The following is a 24,888-nucleotide window of genomic DNA, read 5'->3' as shown; positions in this document are numbered from 1 at the left end:
AATACGAAACAAAGGGAGGAAGACAGGGATGTGTTCATTTACCAAGCAGCTAGCTAGCGCTTGCCAAGCCAGCTGTTCCTTAATGGTTTTGATTGGAATGCTTGGTCGAATGCTCAAACAACTTGGCGATCTCTCCACAATAAACTTGGTAAATGAACACACCCAATGTTCTTGAGATCCGACCATAGATCGACTGTAATCTATATACCCCAAAGAGGAATGACCTTTTCTTCAGCTCACATAGTGTGCGGGTGTACTAGTAAACTATGAATTACATTGCATTTTTGTTGGTTTATGCCTGTTTTAGGAGTTGGTTAGTTAGTTTTAATAAGATGTTGAAAAGAGGATTTTTGGGGATTTTTGGATGAAAAAAGAAATGGAATTTTCTCCTTCATGCACATCATTATGCAATATAATGCCAAAGTAGCAAATATAGAAGTACTTAAATCCAGGAGTAATGTACATTGTGTCAAACCTTAACATTAAGGAAGTTTAAGAATTTGTCCAAAATGGACTCCCAAACTCCTCATCGCTTCTGTATGATAAACATAGGAACACGACAAATATCATGATCACACCAAGTTGAGTGTGATGTCTCTGGGATGTTGAATGAGGGAATATACACAGTCAACAGAATAAGCTACAAACATACATGCTCACATCACATGCAGTCTACAGTTTTCTCCTGATTGTCAAACGTGGAGTGCAGAAGTGCAATTTCGTAGTAATTGCTACTTCAAACACCAGGATCAACCTTATGACAAAAGGTAATGGGTCACAAGCTATTTCAGAGATGTGCAGGTTGGAGTTGACAATTATCACCTGAGTGTGCTTTACAAAAGGTTCGTGGTGTAAACTAATAACACATTCCATTTTTGTCAAATCTTGCTTCTGTATTATAAATAAGATATTGAAAGAGAGGGATACACTTGTGTGTTCTCAGCATCTTCATACAACAGGAGTGTGATGCTATACATGTCACCATCATGCTTCTGTAACGTATGCGTAATTTAGCAGAATAATGCATTGCATCGTACGTTATTATGAAGGAGATTGGAAAACGCATCCAAAATGGAATCCCCAAATTCTTCAAGATCTTGAGGGTGAGGTGTTGCTGTCCAATGAGGGAATATGAATGGTCGCCATTTCTAACTGAAGAAGGATGTTTACATGAAATATGCTAGCTACCTGGGTAATTTATTTGTTTAAAGGGCAGAAGATTCGCCCTTACAGCAGCCACACACCAAGATAGCAAGCAGTGTAACCTGGTGTCAAAGGAACCTCCAATGAAGAAAGACCAGACCATCCTCTCGCCTCAGTCCAGGACGGAATTTGGAATTTATCCATGGTGTCTGCAATAACTCGCCTAATCTTCTCAAAGGACACTGGGATCTTTAATGCCCACCAACTAAATACAGTTGGGTCCACCAACTAAATACTAAATACAAAAGGTGATGGGTCACAAACGATTTCAGAGATGTGCAGGTCGGGGTTAAAAATTATCACCTGAATTGTGAATTCCAAAAGGTGCGTGGAGTAAATTAATAATACATTCGATTTTTGTCAATCCATGCTTCTCTATTTTAAAATGGATGTTATGAAAGGGATATCAGCACAGGGCACTTCTATTTTCCAAGCTCACAAGAATTATTTTCTCAAACATGTCATCATCATACATTATCATGCTACAGTAACGTACATGTGCTGGTTGTGTTTTCGGCCGATTTTGCAAGTCAAACTGGACATAGTTGGATTGAATTGTCGATTTTGCGTCCCTCTGAAAGCCAGGCCACTTGCATAGGCCTCGACCAGTCAGCATGCTGCTCCTGTCAATGTTTTAACCCCATGTGCTTCATTGACCCTCAGCTTGATCAATTTTCTTTCCTCACTCCAAAAAATATATAAACAACAAAAAAATATTCTTTACTCTAAACCTCTCCCCTCCTCACTCCCCCATCCCCACAACACAAACTCAATCTGTCATGCACAGCTACTCCTTTATTCTCTATCCCTTATTTTTTTAAATATCCCCAAACGGAATCTTCATTGAATGAAACATTTCTTCTTTTACTAGCTTTTAACCCTCCGTTTGTGCAGCGGGGTATCTAAAACCCCTTTTGCATGTTACTAATCATGTCCACAAACGATATGTCGCATTATATTTCAAAGAGTCGCGGATGACAATGCAAAACTTGGTGGATGAGTTGGGTAAGTGACAGGAACAAGCAGATTCGATTTTGGTTCAGGTCTGTTCCAGAACTGACCTATCAGTGGATACAAATCTTAAACTGTTCAGCCTGGCAGAAGTCTCGTGACATCAGCATAGACGCCTTTCAATTGATGAATGAATGAAGCACATTCTTTGCATATTCATCCTTGTGTTATTTTCAGGATTGTTATGAACAAGCGTTTTTTTTGTTCTGTGTCTGGGGTGGCTCAGTGAGAAACAAGAGGCCATCTCTGAGATTCATTACCAAGGTGAAGCATTTTGAAGGCTCAGGATCATTTGTTCGCCGCTCACAGTGGACGTTGGAGCAGCTTCGACAGGTGAACGGACTTGAATCTACCCGGGTGAGCATGGGCTGACAATGCTCTTGATCCACTATCAAACCTGTTGAATTGATTGATGCCTTCACACTGCCTTCAATTACCCAGATGTGAAAGTTTCGTTTTGTTTTGTTATATTCTGGGGAGGAGTGGCGTTATCTAGGTTTGAAGTTTGAAGAAATTAATAAATGGAAGGTGTGATAAAAAATTTCTAGAGAAAGGAGAGAACTAGAGATAGGGTCTGGAGCAGCATTTCCAACCTGGGGGAAATTTCCCCCTGGGGGGAAAGTTTAGGATTCCAGGGGGGGAACTTGTAGGTTTGTATGTATGTGTAGGAGTTTGTGGGTGTGTGTGTGTTGCTATATTTTTATGTTATTTATGTTATTAAGTGAATACATTTTGTGTTTTGGCTACTTTTTTCCTTGTTCATATATATATACATATATATATATATATATATATATATATATATATATAGGGGGGGGGGAGGGGTGGGGGGAAATCCGGACGGTTGAACTGGTTGAAGGGGGAAACGACAGAAAAAAGGTTTGGAACCACTGGTCTAGAGGCACGTGGTTTACCTGCAACCCCCTTCTGATGAAACTCCAAAAATCCAGGATCACTGCTCATCTTCACTCATTCGTTCCTCTTTTTTCCCACCTGTAGAACCAACATTATTTTCAATCTCATTCCTCCCTCCACGTGTTAGACATCTCAGATCTACCCAATCCCAAACCATTATCTTTTCTACAGCCATTAACCCACCCCAAGCCCACCTCTTTTCAAGTGTCCTGTTTTTCCTTACTGAGAGTTTGCTTCTGTATCCACCTTGTCCTTCCAGTGTGTCCTCCACTACCCCTCATTCTTTCCACATCCCTAATTTGTCCAAGTCTCCCTCTATTTTGTCCCTAAACCCTGCTGATGGTGTGTTTCGCTCCTCTCTTTCTGCTGTCCCTTTTGTTATGTCCCAATATGTTCTATGGTCTCCTCCATGAGCCTCGACTTTGCATACAAAGAAGGATAAAAACAAGTACAGATACATTCAAAGTACACCGCCCCCATGCCAAATAATTAAATATCCTACAGCGTGGCATTGCCGGGGCGCCTTAGGCGCCCGGCAATACCGCAGTGCAGCTCATCGAGATTGCATTGGGAGGGAATATATATATATATATATATATATATATATATATATATATATATATATATATATATATATATATATATTCATTGCATTGCATTGGGAGCATTGCATTGCATTCATTGCATTGGGAGGGAGAGGTGCACAATAACTGATCGATTAATTGCATAATTCAAATCAATAAAAGATTATCATAAAATATTTTCTTAATCAATTGGCTAATAGCATAACTAAACCACTAGTGCTTCATCCGAAGATGTATCTTTTAGAAATTTAATTAAATAAGTCATTAATAAAAAATTTAAATAATTAATTGATTAATCAATAATTAATTAATCGATTAAATGATTACTCAATAAATCAAAAATATCCTTTATAGTCACATTACTTGGTCACTGTCATGTCCAAATAGTAGCTTCCTAGCTCAAAAGGTGCCTGAGATATTGCTCAGATGAGAAAGAAAATAAATAAATGATCAATAATGAAAATAAATAAATAATAATCATAAAAAAATTAAATAGTTAATCAATTGGCTAATAGAATACATAAACCACCACCATTTCATCCAAATCTGTAACTTAAAATCTTTTTTAAAATTAAGTCATTCATCGAATAATTAAATAATTAATCGATTAATTAATCAATCAATACAGCAAAAATACCCTTTACAGCCAAATCACTTGGTCATTGTCATGTCCAAATATCAGCTCCCTAGCTCAAAAGGTGCCTGAGATATTGCCCAGAGGAGAAATAAAATAAATAAATAATTAATAATGAAAATGAATAAATAATAATCATAAAAAAATGAAGTAATTAATCAATTCGCTAATAGAACATGTAAACCACCACCATTTCATCAGAATCTGTAACTTAAAAAAAAAAATTGTCATTAATCGAATAATTAAATAATTAATCGATTAATTGATTAATTGATTAATCAATAAATCAAAAATATCTTTTACAGCCAAATCACTTTGTCATTGGCATGTCCAAATATCATCTTCCTAACTCAAAAGGTGCCTGAGATAATGGCCAGAAGAGAAAGGAAATGTATAAGTACTTAATTAATTGCTAATAATTAAATAACTCATCAATTAATTGATCAATCAAAAAACAAAAATACTGCTTTTGACAAAGTACTTGCTGACTATTGTGCCGAAATTTCAGCTTCCAAGCTCAAATGATGGCTGAGATATCGCCCAGACAAACAAGAAAACAAGAAAGCAAGAAAACAACCAGAGTGAAAACTGAGTACTCCCTTTCAGTGTGCGTCATTGCCGAGCCCCCTTCTGTGCCCGGCAATGACGTTATGCAGCGCCTGGAGATGGCATAGGAAAGGGGCGGTGTACAATACATGTTTTGGCCTGTTGTGAACAACAAGATGTAACTGTTCCCAATGAAAGTTAATGGAGAATTCACTGAAGTTGAATTGCTGCTTCGTAGTGGTGAGTGTTACCTTTTATGATACAAAGTGAAAAATTTGAAAAATGAACATCTCGAATAATTCTCTCATTTTATGGACTTTTACTTCATTTGAGGCCAACATAACAAATATACACCAATTCCAAGTAGAATAACTTAAAACCAAAAAGTTAAGTAACAACTTTGAAACTATAAAATGATTGATTCACAGTTCAAAAATGTATTTGCAATGTGGATGTAAAACCAAAGCTGTTGAAGAAAGAAATCGAATTAGGAAATTGGATGTGCAACATGTACGATTACATTTATCCTCACTTGAATTGAGCGAACCTGGAAATGTGTGTGCAAATGAAGTCTCCCGCAAAATATTATTACATCTCTACACAAGATTTACGCCATTGCTCTCTACAAATTGGCCACACGTGTTGTCTAAGTCAGTTTAGGAATGGCGAGACATCATTTAACACCCGATGAGTTGGCTCATGACATTGGTAAAAGAGGCAATGACTTACACTGCCATTTCTTCCCAGTACAATGTTCATCCCTGTGCCATTTCAAGGCCATTTATCTGCATGATTAATTTGCGAGCCTCCCACGTGTAAGTGATTAATCTGCGTGATTCCCGTGTGTAAGTGATTGATTTGCGAGCCTCCCATGTGTAAACGATTAATTTGCAAGCCTCCTCCCATATGTAAGTGATTAATCTGCTGGATTGTGGGATTCCCGTGTGTAAGTGATTAATTTTCAAGCCTTCCATGTGTAAGTGATTAATCTGCAGGCCCACCATGTGCAAGTGATTAATTTGCAAGCCTCACATATGTAACATCCAGCTTAAGACTGACGTAGTCGCCTCCCACATGTGACATCCGGCATGGTCAGAAAGCTGCCGCCATTTCGTCTCTTGCGACGACGTGGGGACGTGGTCTCCGTCGGAAAAACGGGGAGATTGGATCGTAGTTAGCTGATGTGAGATTCGAACGGATCGATCAGCATTCTCATTTTGCTCTGTAACCTGGTCTGTTGAAAATGTTGCTCTGGAAAAGTATGGTTGTCCAAATATGCTGTAATGTACAACTTGTAAACATTGTCTATCTCTTGTGTATCTCATTTGTTACATGGATCAATCCTGTAAAGCTTGTATTTAAATATATTTGAAGTTACATACTGTACTCGATATACAGTATTTATTGTAAACAATGAAGCAACATTGATTGTTCAAGGCAATCGTCGCAATCTAGCTGGAAATTGCTGGAATCGTTGTTAAAGTATCATTCCATCAATTGCAGAGGTATTTCATTTGCTCCCTGCGATGTATCTCTCCTGAATAGTATTTCTGCATCTTTTAGGGTTCTTTATTACCTGAATATTCAAATACAGCCAGTATTAACCATCATCCTGAATTCTTCCCAAGTCACACCAACAAGATGTCACACCAACCAACAAGAAAGTTCCTGGAGAAACCCTATTCAGGTTACAACCCATCATGAGGATTGTCATCTTGTCACCGTTTTCAGAATGAGCCACTTCTTAACAGCACAATCACTTCAGAAGGACCTGCAAATAGCAATCAACTATAAAATGTCCACCCAGACGGTTTGGAGCTGCATATTTGATAATTACGCCATGAGGCAGCATTATTGGTTTGTTGGGAACAGCCGAACCCATGTGTAAGTTATGATCTTGCTATCATTTGGAGGGGTGATCTTGCTATCATTCAGAGGGGTGCCATGCCTGGTGTCACATACACGGATGAGATCATTAAGGCAATAGTCTTCCCTATGGCCAAACAGGAATTTTCCAACTTCATTTTTATGGATGAATAACTTGTTCACACTGTGCACATATTGTCAACATTGTACATCAGAACCACAACATCACTTGCATGGACAAGCCTGCACGACCTCCAGATCTAGATCTGATTGAACATGCTTGGCACAATGGCACATCCTAGGTAGGTGTGTTTGTGGTCGCATTTTCTACCCTCAATCTCTTGATCAATTGCAATTGGCCTTTTTGATAGAATGACACAACAGCCTACAATGAGAACTGGATCATCTGATTGAAACAGCAAATGATGAAACTACAAATGGGGAATCCGTGAATGTCACGGATGGAAACTCTTAGGTCATTTCCTCATTCTGCTTCACACTCAATATCTCTACATTTTCATTCCAAACAACGTCATTCATCATTCCAATCACAAATTTAAACTATAGTATTGATATATCAAAATATAATGTTAATATTGTATTGTGGGGGTTACCCCATTGGGACATAATCCACAGGCACGGGACCAGTGGGGCTATTGATTGTATGGGCGTGGCGTGCCCTCGGTTGTTGGAGCCACGCCCCCTTAAGAGTGAGTTGTGTTATAAAAGATGTGTGAGTTCGGGTTTGAGTTTAGTTCTGTTGGAATAAAGGAGCTTTGAACAAGCTAATACGTGTCTCGACCTCTCGTCATCCGCAACTCCTACAGTATGGTATTGATATATCAAAATATAATGATTGTATCGAGATATTATCAAACCAGCAAACAGTGATCATCTGTTGACTTCCGGATTAGGGAGCAAGGTCCATGTAGATCACATTTCAAAATCATAATTGTATTGAGGAATTTCTGAAAACCTACCTTATAACACAGGCTGGCACCCCAAAACGTTCCAGAGAAGATTATTATATTTCCTTTTAGTAAAAGTAGTACACCCGCTGACTATGGGATTGGCAGGAAGGAGCATTCCTCTTTGGGGTATATAGATTACAGTGGATCTCGGAACAGCGCTCGAGAACATCGTGGGGGGGGGGGGGGGGTGGTTAATTGAAAGGATCAGACCGTGTATAACAATATAACATGTTAGATCAGGTCATTGAAAGGATCAGAACATGCATGATATTATAACATGTTAGATTAGGTCAATGAGAGGATCAGACAATACATGACATTATAACATGTTGGATCAGGTCATTGATAGGATCAGACCATGCCACACCATTCAAAATTCCCGAGGGTAAAATTTACTTCAGTGAGGATGCCGGGGCGGGGGCGGGGGGGGATATCGCAATTTACAAAATCGCTTGAGGAGTGGGTCTGTGGGGAATATTGTTTCGTCATATCATGAATAATATGCTATTATCATAAGTGTTTTTTTTTTTAACTTTTGTAATGAGAAGGAGCTTTGGAAAAACGCCACGAACACTCATTGGAAGAACTCCACGGAAACGGCAGGAAGGGTCGTGTTATTAACACTTGTGTGGCATATAGACTGCAGCAGATTTACAATCAGGTGCGATCGTCGACGTGATAAGCAGACTAATGTCTGGATTCCTCCAAATTCATTTCAGTTCAGTGCTAAATAGCATTATCGACGATTTAAAAAAAGTAATCAAACATGTTTGTGGTTTATAATATGTTTACTTCCTGTCGAGGCCGTTGCTCCCACAAAAACGTCATGATAAGCTATTTATACACATTAACATTGGCAGCAAAAACTCCTTGGGGAGGTGCGATGTTATTGGTGTTAATATTGTTTTGTAATAACATTAATATTATGCTATTATCGTTAGTTTTGTTATTAGAAGCGGCCTTGGAAAAACACCACGATAAAGCTAATTTAACATTAATATACACCTCAACACGCATCCCCATTGGCGGAAATGGTGGGGAAAACCCGCTTGGGGGAGAAAATCCCTTTGGGGAGAGGGGGGGGGGAATGAATGCACTACAACCTTCATTGTGTAACCCTAAGTCATCCTGTCAAGTTTGGTTGAGAATGGATACGTAACGAAGGCTGTATAGCGGTCAAAATATCATCAGACAGACAGACTCCAAATTGCGTATTTTAGTATGATATGCAACTGTAATGGTAATGAAACGTGTCCCCCTATCATGTGACCAGATCCTCAGCTCTGATTGGTGGAAGTTTGTGAGGGACATACGGACAGACAAACACTGTTCTTGATGGCATTGCCATACGGGCTACACCGTAAAAAGTGCACCTCATTTTGGGAATAATTTTATATCACATCTCTAATATGTAATAATGGATTTATAGTTTTTAAAACTCTTGAACATAAAGACTTCGACATAACTATAAAGGCAAAGTTAACCTGCAATCTTGTAGAAACAACAACATGGTAAATAGAAATTAACAGGTAATGTTGCAAGTTTTGCTGAATTAACCAAGTCCAATGGGAACTGCACTGCCTTAATTCCCAGCAGGAATGTCCAGAGTTCGACTTGCTGTTTGACAATGCTTACGATCTGTGGGTAGCTAGCAGCTCGGTAGAGAAGAGGGCCTTCCTACAAGTGCTCTACACCACCTGCAGTACCAACCTTCCTCATCGGCCCAGCTTCGTCAACTGCCAAGCACAAATCATTGGCGGTAAGAGCACAATTCAATCCCACGCTATTATCACAACACATATCAAAACCTGACCCATATACCAGATCTCCCCCCTACCTCCCGAAAAGCACCAAACGCCCAATCTTCAAAACCTAGGGGCCGCTTCAGACAGGGTAGTTGGCTCCTTGGGAACAACCCTCTTGGCAGCTCGAGGCCCCTGTACCTCAGCTCTTCAACTGCAATGCAGACTGGTAATCGAGTGATACGTGGATGTTTTCTGGGACTTAATGCACTGAAGTCTTGTTCATGCCAAACTAGAACTGCGAACAGTGATGATAAGCTTCCAGGAAAAATGGCCACCATACCACCTGACTGATGACATCATCATTTTCAATAAATTTACCTCATGGGTAGTTGATCATATCTGTAAATTTTGGGTTGGATCAGTTAAGCAGTTCTGGAGATATAGATTTTCAATTTTTTTCCTTGAATCCAAGATGTCACCATGCCATGTGACTGATGATGTCACAGTTTGCCAAAAAAAAATCCTCATGTGTCGTCAATCTTATGTATGAAGTTTTGGATTGATCCATCGAGTGGTTCTGGAGATATGGATTTTCAAATATTTTTCTTTAAATCCAAGATGGCCACCATACCACGTGACTGATGATGTCATCATTCAGAAACATTTTTCCTCATGGGGAGTTGATCCTACAAATGAAATTTCATATTGATCCGTTCAGCAGTTCTGGAGAAAAGGCTGTTTAAAGATTTTCCTTAAAACCAAGATGGCCGCCATATCACGTGACTGATGACATCATAGTTTACATTTTTCCCACAACAGTAGTTGATCATGTGCATGACATTTCACATTGACCCGATAAGAGGTACGGATTCCCGTATGTAAATGAATGAATTACTAGAAAACTATTACACCCAACTTGTTAAATTATTCATGTTGATTTTAATGACCAATACAAAATACTCGATTCAAAGTGAAAACAAAGTTTGAAATGCAAGGACCAATTCACTTTTTGGATTTGCCATGAAGCTAGGCACTATAGTCATTCGTTTGATACATGTGCACATCTAACGCTGTGCTTTTCACAGTGAAAGTCCTTGCTTTGTTTAAGCATTGATTATGCAAGTCCTGCTCACATGATGAAGGATTCTGCTTTCCAGGAGCATCATCAACAATTGGTTATTCCAATGCTTGCATAAACTGTAAGTAATTCTAAAGTTTCAATAAACTGTAGACTATTCCAACGTTTGGCATCTCCAGCAAGATATAAATAGTCATATTCTAGGAAGCAAGAAATAATAGTCTCGATAAAGACAAGTAACAGACTGTGTTGGCGGAGAAGACTAAACAATGGATCTTCCCAAACAAGAGTTGAGAAAACACAAGTTTACAACCATGATAAACAAGAAACAACACATCTCGTTTCTCGTAGCATTAAACGTGTGTTTTCCCTTTTCTTATTTGGGAAGAGCCATCGTTCTTGCTGAAGTTTCCAAACGTTGAAATGGTTTACAGTGGCCAAAACAACCTTACAATAACAACGAGCATTCCAAATGTTAAAGAAACAAGTTACAATAGCCCAAGAAACACTTCCTCCAGTCTACTGAAGCTGTACAAGTAGGAGAAGCTTCTTCATGAAGTTATATCCAAAATAAAACTTTGCGTTGTGATTGTGGAGTATGCTTTATGTCTGCATTAGCATCTTATCAAAATTATGTCGTTCCTTACATCCTTTACTTGGATACATCGAGCACAAACGCCCATGAAAGGACTTCTACACCAAATCATTCTTCTTTTTCTGCAAATGATACACTGGCACATGACCAGAATCGGAATGAGAATCCAAATTGCTTCTTTGTTGAACCTTTTGTAGCTTTTTCCAACTTCCTCCATTTATTACTGAAGTAATTGGTTCAGCGATGATGTCATAAAGAGAGTCCCCATAACTCCTGAAGCTTTGTTTTTACTTGTTATCACCTCAGCCACAGTACAGCCAAGACCATGCCAAGGAGAAGTTTTCAAACATTGAATGCTCCAATAATTCAAACCAAAGAGAATATACTGCATTATGTAGGAGATGAAAATGGGATTGTTGGGAAATGGATTTTTTTTTTTTATGAAAATGAGGCATTTAGAGCCTTTATTAGTATGCTATGTGTATGTAGCTTTTACGCTACATACACAAAACTTTCAAATATATCTCCAATTTCCAAATATCTGTCATTCATGTCATTCATGTCAAAATCATGTCATTTACCATGCAGAACCCACTTATCCCTGTGTGTCAGTGACCTGCATGTCACCAACTTGTGCCAGCTGGAAGTCCTCACCTGCTCCTTTGTTAATGGTACAAATGTGGTATTGTGGCACCATTAGTGAGGAATCGTTTATTTGAACTCAAGTTTGCATGTCCTTACCATCGCTTTCTGTGTTGGTTAGCTGCCAGATCTGTTCCGTATTTATTGAGTGTCTTGTCTACCATGATCACCTTATTCTTTAAATAAACCATTTTAATTGGAAGGAACGTTTTCCCACATTTTGTCTTGTCAGAGTTCCACTGCCAGGCTCAGCTTCATTTGGGCGATCCTTGAGGAATCCTCATTATAAAATTTGAATGCACTTTAAATCAATAAAAGCACAGCGTAAATTTGGTAAACTCAGCGATCTTCACAAATAGCAAAAACTCCTCGCATGATAGGTGCCCCGTCACCGTGACTTATAATATCATAGGCCTATACTGTATAAAAGCTCTTTCTAACTGCTGACTGATATAAATATTCGGTACCTTCCGGGAGTCATAGAAAGCTGAAATTTGGTATGCTGACGGACATCGAAGCGGGTACACAGGGAAAATTCCCATAACTGCCAGAAAGCATCCGTAAATGAAAATGTATGCAAAAACCCATAAATGCATACCCCTAAAACCCCCAAAAAACATTCACCAATATCTAGCATTTGAAAATTGTAATTTCTATAGCTGTAAACTGTGAAATAAAAATCTCAATGAAAGTTTACGTACTAACATTAAACACATCTGTAAAAATTTTAAAAATAACTAGAACAACACTTTTAGACATCACGACGTTGACCGATATGCCTCCGCCCACATTATTACATCATTATAACACTTGTACCAAGTTTGCTTTAAATCCATTCAGCTTTTCTCAAGTTATCACATTTTTACCTGGCATGACCTCTGATCTTTGCCCTTTGACCTCGTGACCCCAAAATCTAATCAATTAATCTTTACCTAATTATACATACCTGTGCCAAGTTTGACTAAGATCCCTTTAGCAATTCTCACGTTATCGTGGTAACAAAAACCTATTACGGACGGACGGACAGCCGGACAGACAACCTGAAAACATAATGCCTCTGGCGACTTCGTCGGCGGAGGCATAAAAACAAGTTTCTGCAAAATGGAACATATGAGTTTGCACATCCTGTGCAACACCATGTGTCGGTTATTACTCGTTCTAAGTGTAAAAACTAGTGTCGGTCAGAAACGAGTTTGCCTGTCCTGCGAGACACCATGTGCCATTGTGCCAGTTATCACCCGTTCTAAGTGTAAAGACGAGTTGCGCCTACACATGAGTTTACCCATCCGTTCTCAAGGTCATCAACTTTGACCTTTAACCTTTGACCTCTTGTTAAAGGTCATCAGCCATTCTCAAGTTATAGACCTATTACAGATTTGACCTTTGACCCCAAAATATAATAAAGAAATCTTTACAACATTATACATAACTGTACCAAGTTTGAATTAGATCACTTCAGCCGTATGTGGCCGAAACTGCTTTTTGCCCTGAGAACGAATGATAAATGCTACATGGTGTCTCCAAGGATGGGAAAACTTGATTGTGGCCACTTCGACGTCACGACAGCACTCTTCGATGTCAAGACGTCGACTGATATGCCTCCGCCCACATTATTACAGCATTATGATACTTGTATCAAGTTTGATTTAAATCCATTCAGATGTGCCCAAGTTAGTACATTTTTACCTGAAATGACCTCTGACCTTTGACCTACTGACCCCAAAATTTAATCAGTTCATGTTTACATCATTATACATATCTGTACTAAGTTTTAATTTAAATCCCTTCAGCTGTTTACATGTTCTCACATTTTTACCTGCCATGACCTCTGACATTTGGCCTTTGACCTCCTGACCCCCAAAATCTAATCAGTTAATCTTTACATCATTATACATACCTGTACCAAGTTTGAATTAGATCCCTTTAGCCATTCTCAAGTTACAGATCTATTACGATTTTGGCCTTTGACCTCTTGACCTCTTGAACCCAAAATTTAATCAGTTAATCTTTACCTCATTATACATATCTGTGCCAAGTTTGACTAAGATCCCTTTAGCCGTTCTCACGTTATCGCGGTAACGAAAACCTGCCACGGACGGACGGACGGACATACAGCCGGACGGACAACCTGAAAACATAATGCCTCCGGTGACTTCATCGGCGGAGGCATAAAAACGAGTTACAGCCACATATGAGCTCGCCTGTCCTGGGAGACGCCGTGCGTCAGTTATCACTCATTCTTCGTGTAAAACTGAGTTTCAACCACGTAAGAGTTTGCCCGGCCTGGAAGACACCATGTGCCAGTTATCACCTGTTCTTAGTGTAAAAACGGAGTTTCGGCCACAAATGAATTTGTCTGTCCTGGGAGACGCCGTGTGCTAGTTATCACTCGTTCTACGTGTATAAACGAGTTTTGGCCACACATGAGTTTGCCTATCTTGGGAGACGCAATGTCCCAGTTATCACTCGTTCGAAGCGTAAAAACGAGTTAAAGCCACATACAAGCTTGCCCGTACTTTGAGACGCAATGTCCCAGTTATCAATCATTCTAAGTGTATAAACGAGTTTTGGCCACATACGAGTTTGCCCGTCCTGGGAGAAGCTGTCTCCAGGCTTGAAATCCTCCAGGCTACACACACACACACACACACACACACACACACACGCGCGCACACGCATATATATATATATATATATATATATATATATATATATATATATATATATATATATATATATATATATATATATATAGATATATATATATCTACTGTATATATAGACATTGCCAATTTGGCTTGCAATAGGAAAAAATGAATTAAAATTGTGGTTGGAGAAATGAAAGGCTCGGGCCAAAAATAAAGGTAGAAATCGTGCAAGTAATGTTTTTATAAATACCAATAGAGGGGTTAGAAGGTTATAGCATTCAAATGCATGAGGCAAGGTTTCGCTTTGTCCATAAAAGGGACATTGCACACGTATCCCTTGTGAGAAGCAGTGAATCAGGGATTTTTTAGAGGTAGTATCCAACGTGTAATCCTCCATTGGAGATGACCAACATGTTTTGGCACAGGCTGACTATAGTATCAACCACACATCGGGTAAAAGGGAGGGCTATGCGGCAGGTCTGTAAGCCATCTACATTGTACAGGTGAGAACGTGAAGAAAAGTGAACTTTTAAGCATTGCATATATAAAATTTTGTGATTGCTCACAGAAAGGGATAGAGAGTAGCCACAACTACTAGGTTTTATATCAGGTGAGCCAGATAGATGAAGGTTGGGGAAGGGTGGAGAAGATTCGGAGGTGGGTACAGGAGGGTTGTTCGCTCAAGTTTGTGAGGCACAGTAGGTGTGGAGTACCGATTTAAAAAAAAAGTTTACTCTGCGACACGATCTAACACCAACGGTCGAAGCAAGAGCAGCAGCCATTAACCACCTACCATCGATGCCATTTCTCAAGTGGCACACTTTTGTTATTGAAGCATTTGCAAACTGTGTAATGAAACCATTTTCATTCTCAAAACCTTCAAATAAAGAGTTGTGAAATAATACTTAATTGAAGAGTATGGATCAAACATAAGTCCAGGAGTTACAAAGATAAGTAAAGGCTTGCTATGCATACAGTCGGCTTTGGTGAAAGGAAGGTAACAGGGATAAGTCTATCTTGGACGAGTCCATTAAAAAAGCTTCTGTGCAAGATCCAATTTCCCTGCTTGACGTAAGATGTAGCTGGTGAGCTGTCTCCAGGCCAAACAAGTTTTATACAAGAAGCACCATACTTTTCGTAGATGGAAAGCCATGGTGCGGCACTTGACATTTACAAGCCCTTGGCCACTCTCAGCCGTTGGCAAGTTTGGGATCTCCGATGATCGCAGCCAGTGCTTTCCCGGCCAGAAGAAATGAGCGATGCACTTTTGTATCTCATCCACCATGGTTGTCGGCAACTGTAGGGTAAGAACCTTGTACCATAAGGTGGAGGTGATGAGACTGTTGTTGATGACTAGTACCCTGTCTTGGTAGGACACTTGGCAGAGTAAGTTCTTTTATTTCAGTAAACGTAATTCAATGTTTGCCAACAAGCCTTCCAAGTTATCTCACAAAATGACCCAGGCCAATAAACACCTCCACGAACTTAATCCCATCTCTTCTCCAAGAAAAATTGGCAGGGGAGGAAAGGGTTGGGGGATAGAGGTGAGGGGGGGTAGGGCATAGGTAGAGGGTTGAAGCCACAGTGCTTCTGTTTTAGTCCAATTTATTTTGGCCGATGATGCTCTCCTGAAGAGATCTAAGGCACTCATCATCTTAACAACATCTTCTGAATGGCCGATTCAATCACAGATGTCATCCGCATCAGTTGTTGTTGTTTTGTATGCAGCCTGTGGCTGCTGTTTGCATCATTTGTTTGGAAGCGCATTTGTGCCACTGATGCAGTGCCCCAATTACTAGTGAGCTGGTACTCAATTTGCCAACCTCGAAAGGATGACAGGCTGAGTAAACCACCCTGGCGTTAATGCAATGACCGACCAGGATTCGAACTCAGGATCCTAGGATCCCAAGCCAGCACCCTAACCACTAAGCCAACACCAGGCTATCCGCATAAGTGATGCTTTTTAAAGGGTGGGTCAAGTCTCCCATAGTAACACCAGACCAGGACTTAAGAAGGGTATGAGAGAGGTTCAAGGGATATAGCATATAAAATCTCTGAAAGAGGGCAGCCATGCCTTACCCCTTTCCCAACATAAAAGGGGGAGTGGGGGGGGGGGGGGGGTATGAGTTTGTTGTTAATCTTTAGAATGGCAGATATGTTTGAGTAATATAACTGTATATAGGATAAAAAATAGGGCCAAAACCAAAACGATTTAGAACTTCAAAAATATATGTATGCGAAACACAGTCAAATGTTTTCTCCTCATCTAGGAAGACCAAGACACAACTTTAATGGTTAATATCACAAATATCAATTATATCCCGAACAACAGAGATATTATCCTGAATATTGCTAGTGGGAACACAATAAGTTTGGTCCATGTGTATAATGTGTTTCAGTAATTGGGTGAGAGACGTAAGGCCAAAGTATGTGAAATAATTTTATAGTCCATACACAACAAGAACACTGGTCTCCACTGTGAAATTAGCAATGAATTGCCTTTTTTTTAGGAAGCAGAGTGAGCACAGCTCTCCTGCAACTCAGTGGGAGATCACCCTTCTCCAGGCTCTCTTGGTAAAAAAAAGCAATTTGGGACTAATCAAATCCCTAAACTTTCTGAAGAACTCCACTGGCAGACAATCCAAGCCATGCGATTTCCCTTTGCCCAAGTTCCTAAGGGCAACAGAAAGTTCTTTGAGAGCCCACTGTAAAGCGGCGACTCCAACCTTTTGTCCAACCTTTGCTTGAGGGTTAGAGCACCGATACCATCAACCAAAGTGGGAACAAGTGTTAAATCAACTTCTCTTGCCTGGTAAAACTTAGAGAAGAAGAGTTCTTAATTTCCACAGGGTTAGTAGCGACCGAGTTAGCAGGACGTTTCAAAGCAGTAATTATGGAAAGAGGAGATTTCGATTCAAAGTCAAAGAAAAACAAGCTCGTGTTATCCAACGAGGTAAAGGTGTTGAAAACATAATATCGTTAGCGATCCTTGGGTTTGGCTGGCAATTATATTTTGGAGACAAGTCAGGAGACGACGATGGTTCACGAGCGAGCGGTATTCAATGACAAAGGGCGGACTATCAAGACGATCGTCACGATCATCGACGATTGATGCATCAAATCGGGACCATAATCAGTTATGAGGTTAGTTAGCTACACAATACCGAAAATTCGGTTCGATTCCGACAACTTGGAAAATTTGACCTTTGTGACCTTCAAAGGTCAAAGGTCGAAGATTCTGACATTTTGTTGGAAAACTTGTATTTCATGATGTATGTGATAATATAAGATCATGTACGACATTTCACCCGATCAGGAAGCGAACAATGTAATAAAACCATCAAAAATCGACTTTTCTAAATTTCGTGACCTTATGACCTTGACCTTGGGGCGAAAATGAAAAATCGAGCTCCGTGGAGCTAGACACATGACATTGGCCTAACCAAATATCGAAACCCCTGTCAGATTCCACCAACTCCCTCGGAGAAGATGTAGCTTGAAATCGATTACCCCCTAAAAAGACATCTTTTTCGGGCGTGGCTCCGCCCACAATGGGCGCAATACGCCCACTCTACGCAGGACATAATTAGCTCATGATATCAACCTCCCACCCAAGTTTCATCAAGATCTGATGATATCATAGGGTAGTTATGCTGCGGACAGACAGACACACAGACACACACCAATGACCAATATAGTGGTCACTCTGTTTGATAACTCGTGAACCAATTATTGAGAAGGGACCTCTTCTCATTGGTTCACGAGTTATCAAGTGACCACTATATTCGTCATGTGTGTGCGTCTGTCTGTGTGTGTGGTCAGTAACCTTCGTTTTGACATTTCAGTCACAAAGGTCAAATTATCAAAGTTGTCGGAATCGAACCGAATTTTCGGTATTGTGTAGCTAACTAGTCTCATAACAGATAATACATTCCTATTTATATATTTTCAATGTTGGTTTTGACCTTTGTCATTGAATACCGCTCGCTCGTGAACCATCGTCGTCTCCTGACTTGTGCGGTCTTACTTTTTGTTCGGGAGGTGTGGGGGGGTTTATACTGGGTTTTTTAACTGGCTTATTTGTAAAATGTACTTCACTTCTGCAGGTCCAGGGGGGTGGGAACATATCAGTACCTCTCTGCTATATTTGCTAAATATAATGTCGAGGTAGTATGTAGATTAGTATCAGACTATCTCTACACAACTAGCGACATCGACGAAGTTGCAAAGGATAATATTATGGAATTAAAAGGTTTTTTCAGCAACAATGGGTCAGGAATGTCATCCTCTTAAACATATATCTTCAAACAATTTCATGATTGTGTCCCTTTAATTATACACCACTATATTTAAGATGTCCAAGTACTGCAAAACTGGAGGTTTTTAGAAGTGAAAATAATGCAATTTGTGTTCCACGGTGTTCAATCACATAATTCAATTTTTTTAAAAACCAAAGATTGTAAAAGTCACTTAAAAAAATTAATTCTGGAATTTACCGCTGTTTTTATCGCAAGGTCTATTGCACTATTTAACATGTTACATTAGTCATTTGTGCCTGTTGTTTGTGTCCTTCAAGACGTCTTTAAAAACACTAAGTTTTGTGTTTAAAATCATTTTCAATTTTGTTTCATTCATTTCATTGCTAGACAGAGTAAAAAATTCATCTCACTCATCTCTGCACATGCGCAATCGGGACAAACTCAGAGCCAAATTACTGCAATACTACAAGTTCATATTCCAATTAGTGTTCAAAATATAACATTCAATGCAACTAAGTTGTTCCTTGATCATAAACTGACTTTCGTAGACAGACAGCCAGACGGACTGATATGAACCAATAGCTTAACCCCGCTTTTCACTTAGCATGTGCGGATTAACAATAATACGCATAATACAACAAGAAAGAATAACAATAAATATGATGACCCGAGTTGATTTGGTGACTATCTAACCACACAGGACCGTATAGCATCCATCTTGAATATCGGAGTGAAATATGGGAATTACAACCTATTAGCCAGTTGTGAATGGCTTGCATAGTGAACGAGCAAGGACAAAAAGAGAGGAGAACGTGAGATTTTTTTTTTAATTGGTCTGTCTACCTGTCTGGCAGTGAAACAAAATTTAAAATCATTCCAAACTGGAAACTTAGTGTTTTTAGCGACGTCATGAAGGACTCAAATAACAGGCATAAATAACTCATATAACGTGTAAATAACGGTGTATAAGACGCTGCATCAACGGCGGTAAACTTCCGAAAGAAGTTTTTTCTACAACATTTAAAAATTTTATTTTATTTCAATTGAATCATATACTTGAACACTGTAGAACACAACACACCTTTTTGACACATTAAAAATCCCTCCGTTTAGCAGTACTTGGATAAAATATTACAGCATTTTACGTCACCACGACCAATAAAATTTGCTGCCCGCAGACTCTGCCTACGTCCTTTTTTCTCAAGACTGCGTGGGCTAAGGTGTTATATGAACTCTAGTTTATACAAGCATCAAGGCTCATGAAAGAGTTGAACAAGATGGGGGCATAAGGCCAACAGGCACAATATGAGGCAGTGGGGAAATAGGAGAACAAGAAAGCATGGATGCTCCATATCATAAAAAAAGGAGTTTCAGGTTAAAGGAGGCCATGATCTCAGTAGGTGTATAAAAGCTCACAGGTAGAAAAGGGAGAGACTAGAAGGTGGTGGTGAGCAGTATAATTGAAGTCTCGATGTAAGAGCTTGAAACAAGAGACTCTGGAAGACAGTTCCACATGTGAATGGAGGTGAGCATTACATTTAGACTTAGAGGGTAACAAGTTAAGGATTTCAGGTGGAATGGGTGTAACCTGCAGTGGCAACAGCTGAGCAGATACATTGGAGGACATAATTCTTTTAAACTATCTATCCCAAGACAACCAAAAGAAAAAAAATACCATATAATCAAATTTCTGTTGATATTTAATCCATGTACCAGCCTAGTGTTGGCTTAGCGGTTCGGGTGCCGGCTTGGGATCCTAGGATCCTGGGTTTGAATCCTGGTCGATCGCTGAATTAACGCCAGGGGGGTTGACTCAGCCTGTCATCCTTCCGAGGTCGGCAAATTGAGTACCAGTTCAATGGTAATTCCCTGTGTGTCGCAAGAGGCGACTAACAGGGTTGGTGGCAGGAAGGGCATCCGGCAGGAAGAACTAACAGGGTTGGCGGCAGGAAGAACTAACAGGGTTGGCAGCAGGAGGAGCATCCGTCCATAAAACATTGCTTCAAAAAGGGGGACCACGGTGTCCGAAAAAGGCCAACCCCTGCCCTGCAGGGAAAAATGGCCTCTAAAGGTGGTTCATTTAATCCATGTACTGCACACCGGTACCTATGTGAATCAACTACACTTTCAATTTGGTGGCATTCCATTGGATGATCATAATAAGCATACATTTCAGACCTCACACACCAATAAGGTTTAGAACCATCAATCTAAATGCATTTATTTCATAGGTATAAATTATGTAGAAGAACATGAACCCTTAATCAATTGCAATAGAAAGGCTTGTCTCTAAAAGGCCGAGACTATTGACAAATATGAGGAAATACAGTGTATAGGTTTGGTGATCTTCGTTGTCGGGCATTTGCTTACTGATTGATGGCATGTGTGCGCTGAACTGCAGGTAACAGCATATTGCACACGGCAGCAGACAGTGTCACTAGTGCTGTGCAGAAAGCCAGCCAGGCCTTGAATGAGCGAGGTGAACGGCTTATGCGAGCAGACCAGAGGACAGCCGAGATGGCAAACAGCGCACATAAGTTTGCAGAAACCGCGCACAAGGTGACATATGTAACAAGGAGAAAAAGGCATAAAATGTCATAGTCCCTGTAGTTTTAGTAATTTTGCTGTACGGAGTTAAAGGCCGACATTTGTCCATCTTTGGTTGAATTACAAAACAAAATCTTCTGCATATGTATACACTCATGTATTGTCTTTGTGCCAAGTTTGAACAAAGTCGGTCCATGCATGTCTGAGAAATGGTTGGGGACACGTTCAAGTAACAAAATGGCCGCCAGTCGGCCATCTTAGATCTGATCTCAAAACAAAATGATTTGCATATGTAGGCCATCATTCTTTATCTGTGTGACAAGTTTTAACAGGATCAGTAAAAGCATGTCTGATAAACGATTGAGGACATTTGCAATATCGGTTTTTTAAAACTAAAATGGCCGCCAGTCTACCAGTTGGCTATCTTTGATCAGATCGCAAAATATAATGAGGTACACGTGTATGCCATCATGTACTATGCTTGTGCCAAGTTTGAACAAAAGTGGTCCATGCATGTCCAAGATATGGTTGCAGACGCATGGACGGATGGACGGATGGACGGACAGACAAGACCCAATCCATAAGCTCCCGTTTCGAACTAAGTCCAACGGGGGCTAATAACCACCACTGACGCCAATATCCCAGGTTTTACTTATCTGTATAGATTTGCAAGCAAACTGTCCACATATGGTAGATTTTTTCTTTTTATAAGCAGGCTATGCAAATGGTGGGTGCTTCACAAGGGGTTTATAACAGGCTACGCCATAAAAATTGGCCACCTCTTTCTTGTTCTTGCTATCACTTCTTTACTGGGATGGCAGGATAGCAGGATGGTATGTGTGCCGTCCCTATCAAATGGACGTTAAACTGGATGCCCATCTGCCGGCAACAGCGAGCTACCTCTGGTATTAAAAATCTGATGTTTAAGGTCCCACGGAAATTTTCGCAAGGAGAAGGCGAGCACTACCCACACCCTGACCAAATTCCAAATTCCTTCCCTTACTACTGTTTGGAATTGTCTCTTGAATTGTCTGGTAATTCCCTGCTTGTCGTTAAAGGCGGCAAAAAGGGTTGGCGTCAGGAAGGGCATCCGGCCGTAAAACATTGCTTCAAAAAGGGGACCGAAAAACAACAACAACCACAGTTCCCGAAAAAGGCCAACCCCCGCTTGCGGGGAAAAATGGCCTCTAAAGGTGTTTTTTTATTTTTTTTTATTACTGTTTGGAATGCAAAGGCAAACCACCGGCATAATACACTAGCTGTTTGGCAGCACTGAGCCTAACTGTATAGTCTGTTTCTTTTTGAGTTGTAGAGTTATCCATTGTTGTGCTTATTTAATTGTCTTTTTGCTGCAGCTTGCAAACAAATACAAGAATTGATGATCGTCGACTGCTTCTGATCGTGTCAATGATCTACCATTGGTTTCCTCCAAAGCATTTTGGGTCGACAAGTATTATTTTGTTACTTCTCATGTAAATGTCATTGTCAGCAAATATCCTTTCCTCACGCGCAAAAGCATTTATCCTGAATCATCCATGTCGAGGAAAAGTAAACTCCTTGGGCATTTCACAATATAACTTTGGGGACATTCAACAATGCGTGTGGTGTGTTTTGTAAGTAAAATGAAGTTTTATGAAAGTATTGTTAAAATTAATATTTTTCAAACTATATATATAAAGGAAATTATAATGCTATAGGTGTAAATGACGTTGCAATTACAGCCTTGTATTGAATGTTGCTTAATTTATATCTACCTTAGCTCTCCACTCCCCTGTGAATAGTGTTGTTGTGCAAATGGAAATTGATGTAAAATATTTTTGTGACAATGTACTTCAACTGCACTTTATGATTGATATATGTTTTTATATCTGTCTCAAGGTGTGTTCGTGAATATTACCTTTGAGACATTTTTTGTTTTGTTTATATCTTGTGAACAGACCTGATTTTTCAAATCCAAGAAATTTCAATGCAATTTTACATTTCTGATATAGAGTTCATTTTCTACCGTTTGGTAAGTTAAGATGAAGTGTGATTTAAATAATAGGGATGACTTAAAAGAGGAAAATTCATAACTATAAAATAATGATTTCAAAAAGAATTATTTAAAAAAACAATTGCTTATTCTTGTTAATATTACAAACATAACCGTTCTATCTGCTTAAATGAAACGTTAATTTTTATATTGCCAAAGCATACAGTCACGTGAAAAAGTAAGTACACCCCATGTAAAGTTTTGACTTTTTCAACATATTTCAACATACAGTTATTTGATCTTCATTTCAACAATATTGACAGATAAAGGTGATATAATATAACAAATATCATGAAACATTTACACTTTGTAGTCCATTGTATAATTTAGATAAACATAAATGCAAATTTCGCATGTGAAAAAAATAAGTACACCCTTGGCTCTAATAGGTGGTATTGCCCCCTTTGGCAGAAACAACCTCAAGTAGGCGTTTCTTATAACTGTTTACCAGTCTCTGACATCGACTGGGAGAAAATTTTGCCCACTCCTCCATGCCGAATTCTTTCAGCTGTGCGATGTTTGAGGGGTTTCTTGCATGCACAGCGCATTTCAAATCCCCCCACAACATCTTGATGGGATTTAGATCCGGGCTTTGACTTGGCCATTCCAGAACCCTCCATTTCTTTGTTTTCAGCCATTCCTTGGTGGATTTACTGGTATGTTTAGGGTCATTGTCATGTTGCAAGGTCCACCTTCGGTTGAACTTCAACTTTCCGACAGATGGCCTCACATTATCCTCAAGCACCCCATGGTACAATGAAGAATTCATAGTGGATTCTGTGATTGTGAGCTGCCCAGGCCTTGATGCAGCAAAGCTGCCCCAAACCATAATATTTCCACCACCATGCTTTACAGTTGGTATCAGGTTCTTGTGCTCAAATGCTGTCTTTGCTTTTACCAAACATGTCTTCTGGTACTGTGGCCAAATAGCTCCACCTTTGACTCATCTGTCCAGAGCACATTGTTCCAGAAGTGCTGGTCTTTGCCTAGGTGTTCATTGGCAAACTTTTGTCTTGCCCTGATGTTCTTTCTGGACAACAAAGGTTTCCTCCTGGCACACCTCCCATGTCGATCACCTCTTTCTAATGGTAGACCCGTGCACTTTGACATCAACAGTGGCAAGAGCTACCTGTAGGTCCTGTGATGACATTCTGGGGTTCTTAGAGACTTCTTTCAGCATCTTGCGGTCTGCTCTCGGGCTGAACTTGCTGGGGCGGCCTGGCCTGAAGAAGTTGGCAGTTGTTTGGAATCTTCTCCACTTGTAGATGATCTTCCGGACAGTCGAATGATTGATTTCAAATTGTTTGGAGATCTTTTTAAACCCCTTCACAGACTCGTAGACATCCATAACCTTCTTTCTGAAGGCCTCAGAGAGCTCTTTTGATCTACGCATGGTGACGCCGCACACTTCAACAACAAAGAGCAAACCAAACGAAATGTCTCAGGTTTAAATAAGACAGGTTCCTCCAAGATCCTCTCTTACGATGTTCTAATCATTTGCACCTGTGCTGGTGCACCTGATTCTAATTTTACGTATTTGAAGTAGTGATAAATGTAGGGGTGTACTTACTTTTTCCACATGCGAAATTTGCATTTATGTTTATTTAAATTA

At 39.8% G+C, this 24,888-nt stretch overlaps 1 protein-coding gene across 1 annotated transcript in view; it reads left to right on the top strand.

Annotated features, from left to right (window-relative positions):
- STXBP6 (syntaxin binding protein 6) overlaps positions 1 to 22,633 on the top strand; it is a 167,424-nt gene extending 144,791 nt beyond the window's left edge. The window contains exons 2-5 of the mRNA XM_068127816.2: positions 2,441 to 2,571; positions 9,327 to 9,489; positions 21,099 to 21,256; positions 22,600 to 22,633. Coding sequence (XP_067983917.1) covers positions 2,441 to 2,571; positions 9,327 to 9,489; positions 21,099 to 21,256; positions 22,600 to 22,623 — 476 coding nt within the window. The 3' untranslated portion in view covers positions 22,624 to 22,633. The remainder of the gene's footprint in view (positions 1 to 2,440; positions 2,572 to 9,326; positions 9,490 to 21,098; positions 21,257 to 22,599) is intronic.
- Positions 22,634 to 24,888: the final 2,255 nt, after the last annotated feature.

This window comes from Myxine glutinosa, chromosome 9 (genome assembly GCF_964187855.1).
Source record: "Myxine glutinosa chromosome 9, kmMyxGlut1.1, whole genome shotgun sequence".
Taxonomy (NCBI): domain Eukaryota; kingdom Metazoa; phylum Chordata; class Myxini; order Myxiniformes; family Myxinidae; genus Myxine; species Myxine glutinosa.
Note: the sequence above shows the minus strand (reverse complement) of the source record. Positions and strands in the feature narration are given on the sequence as shown.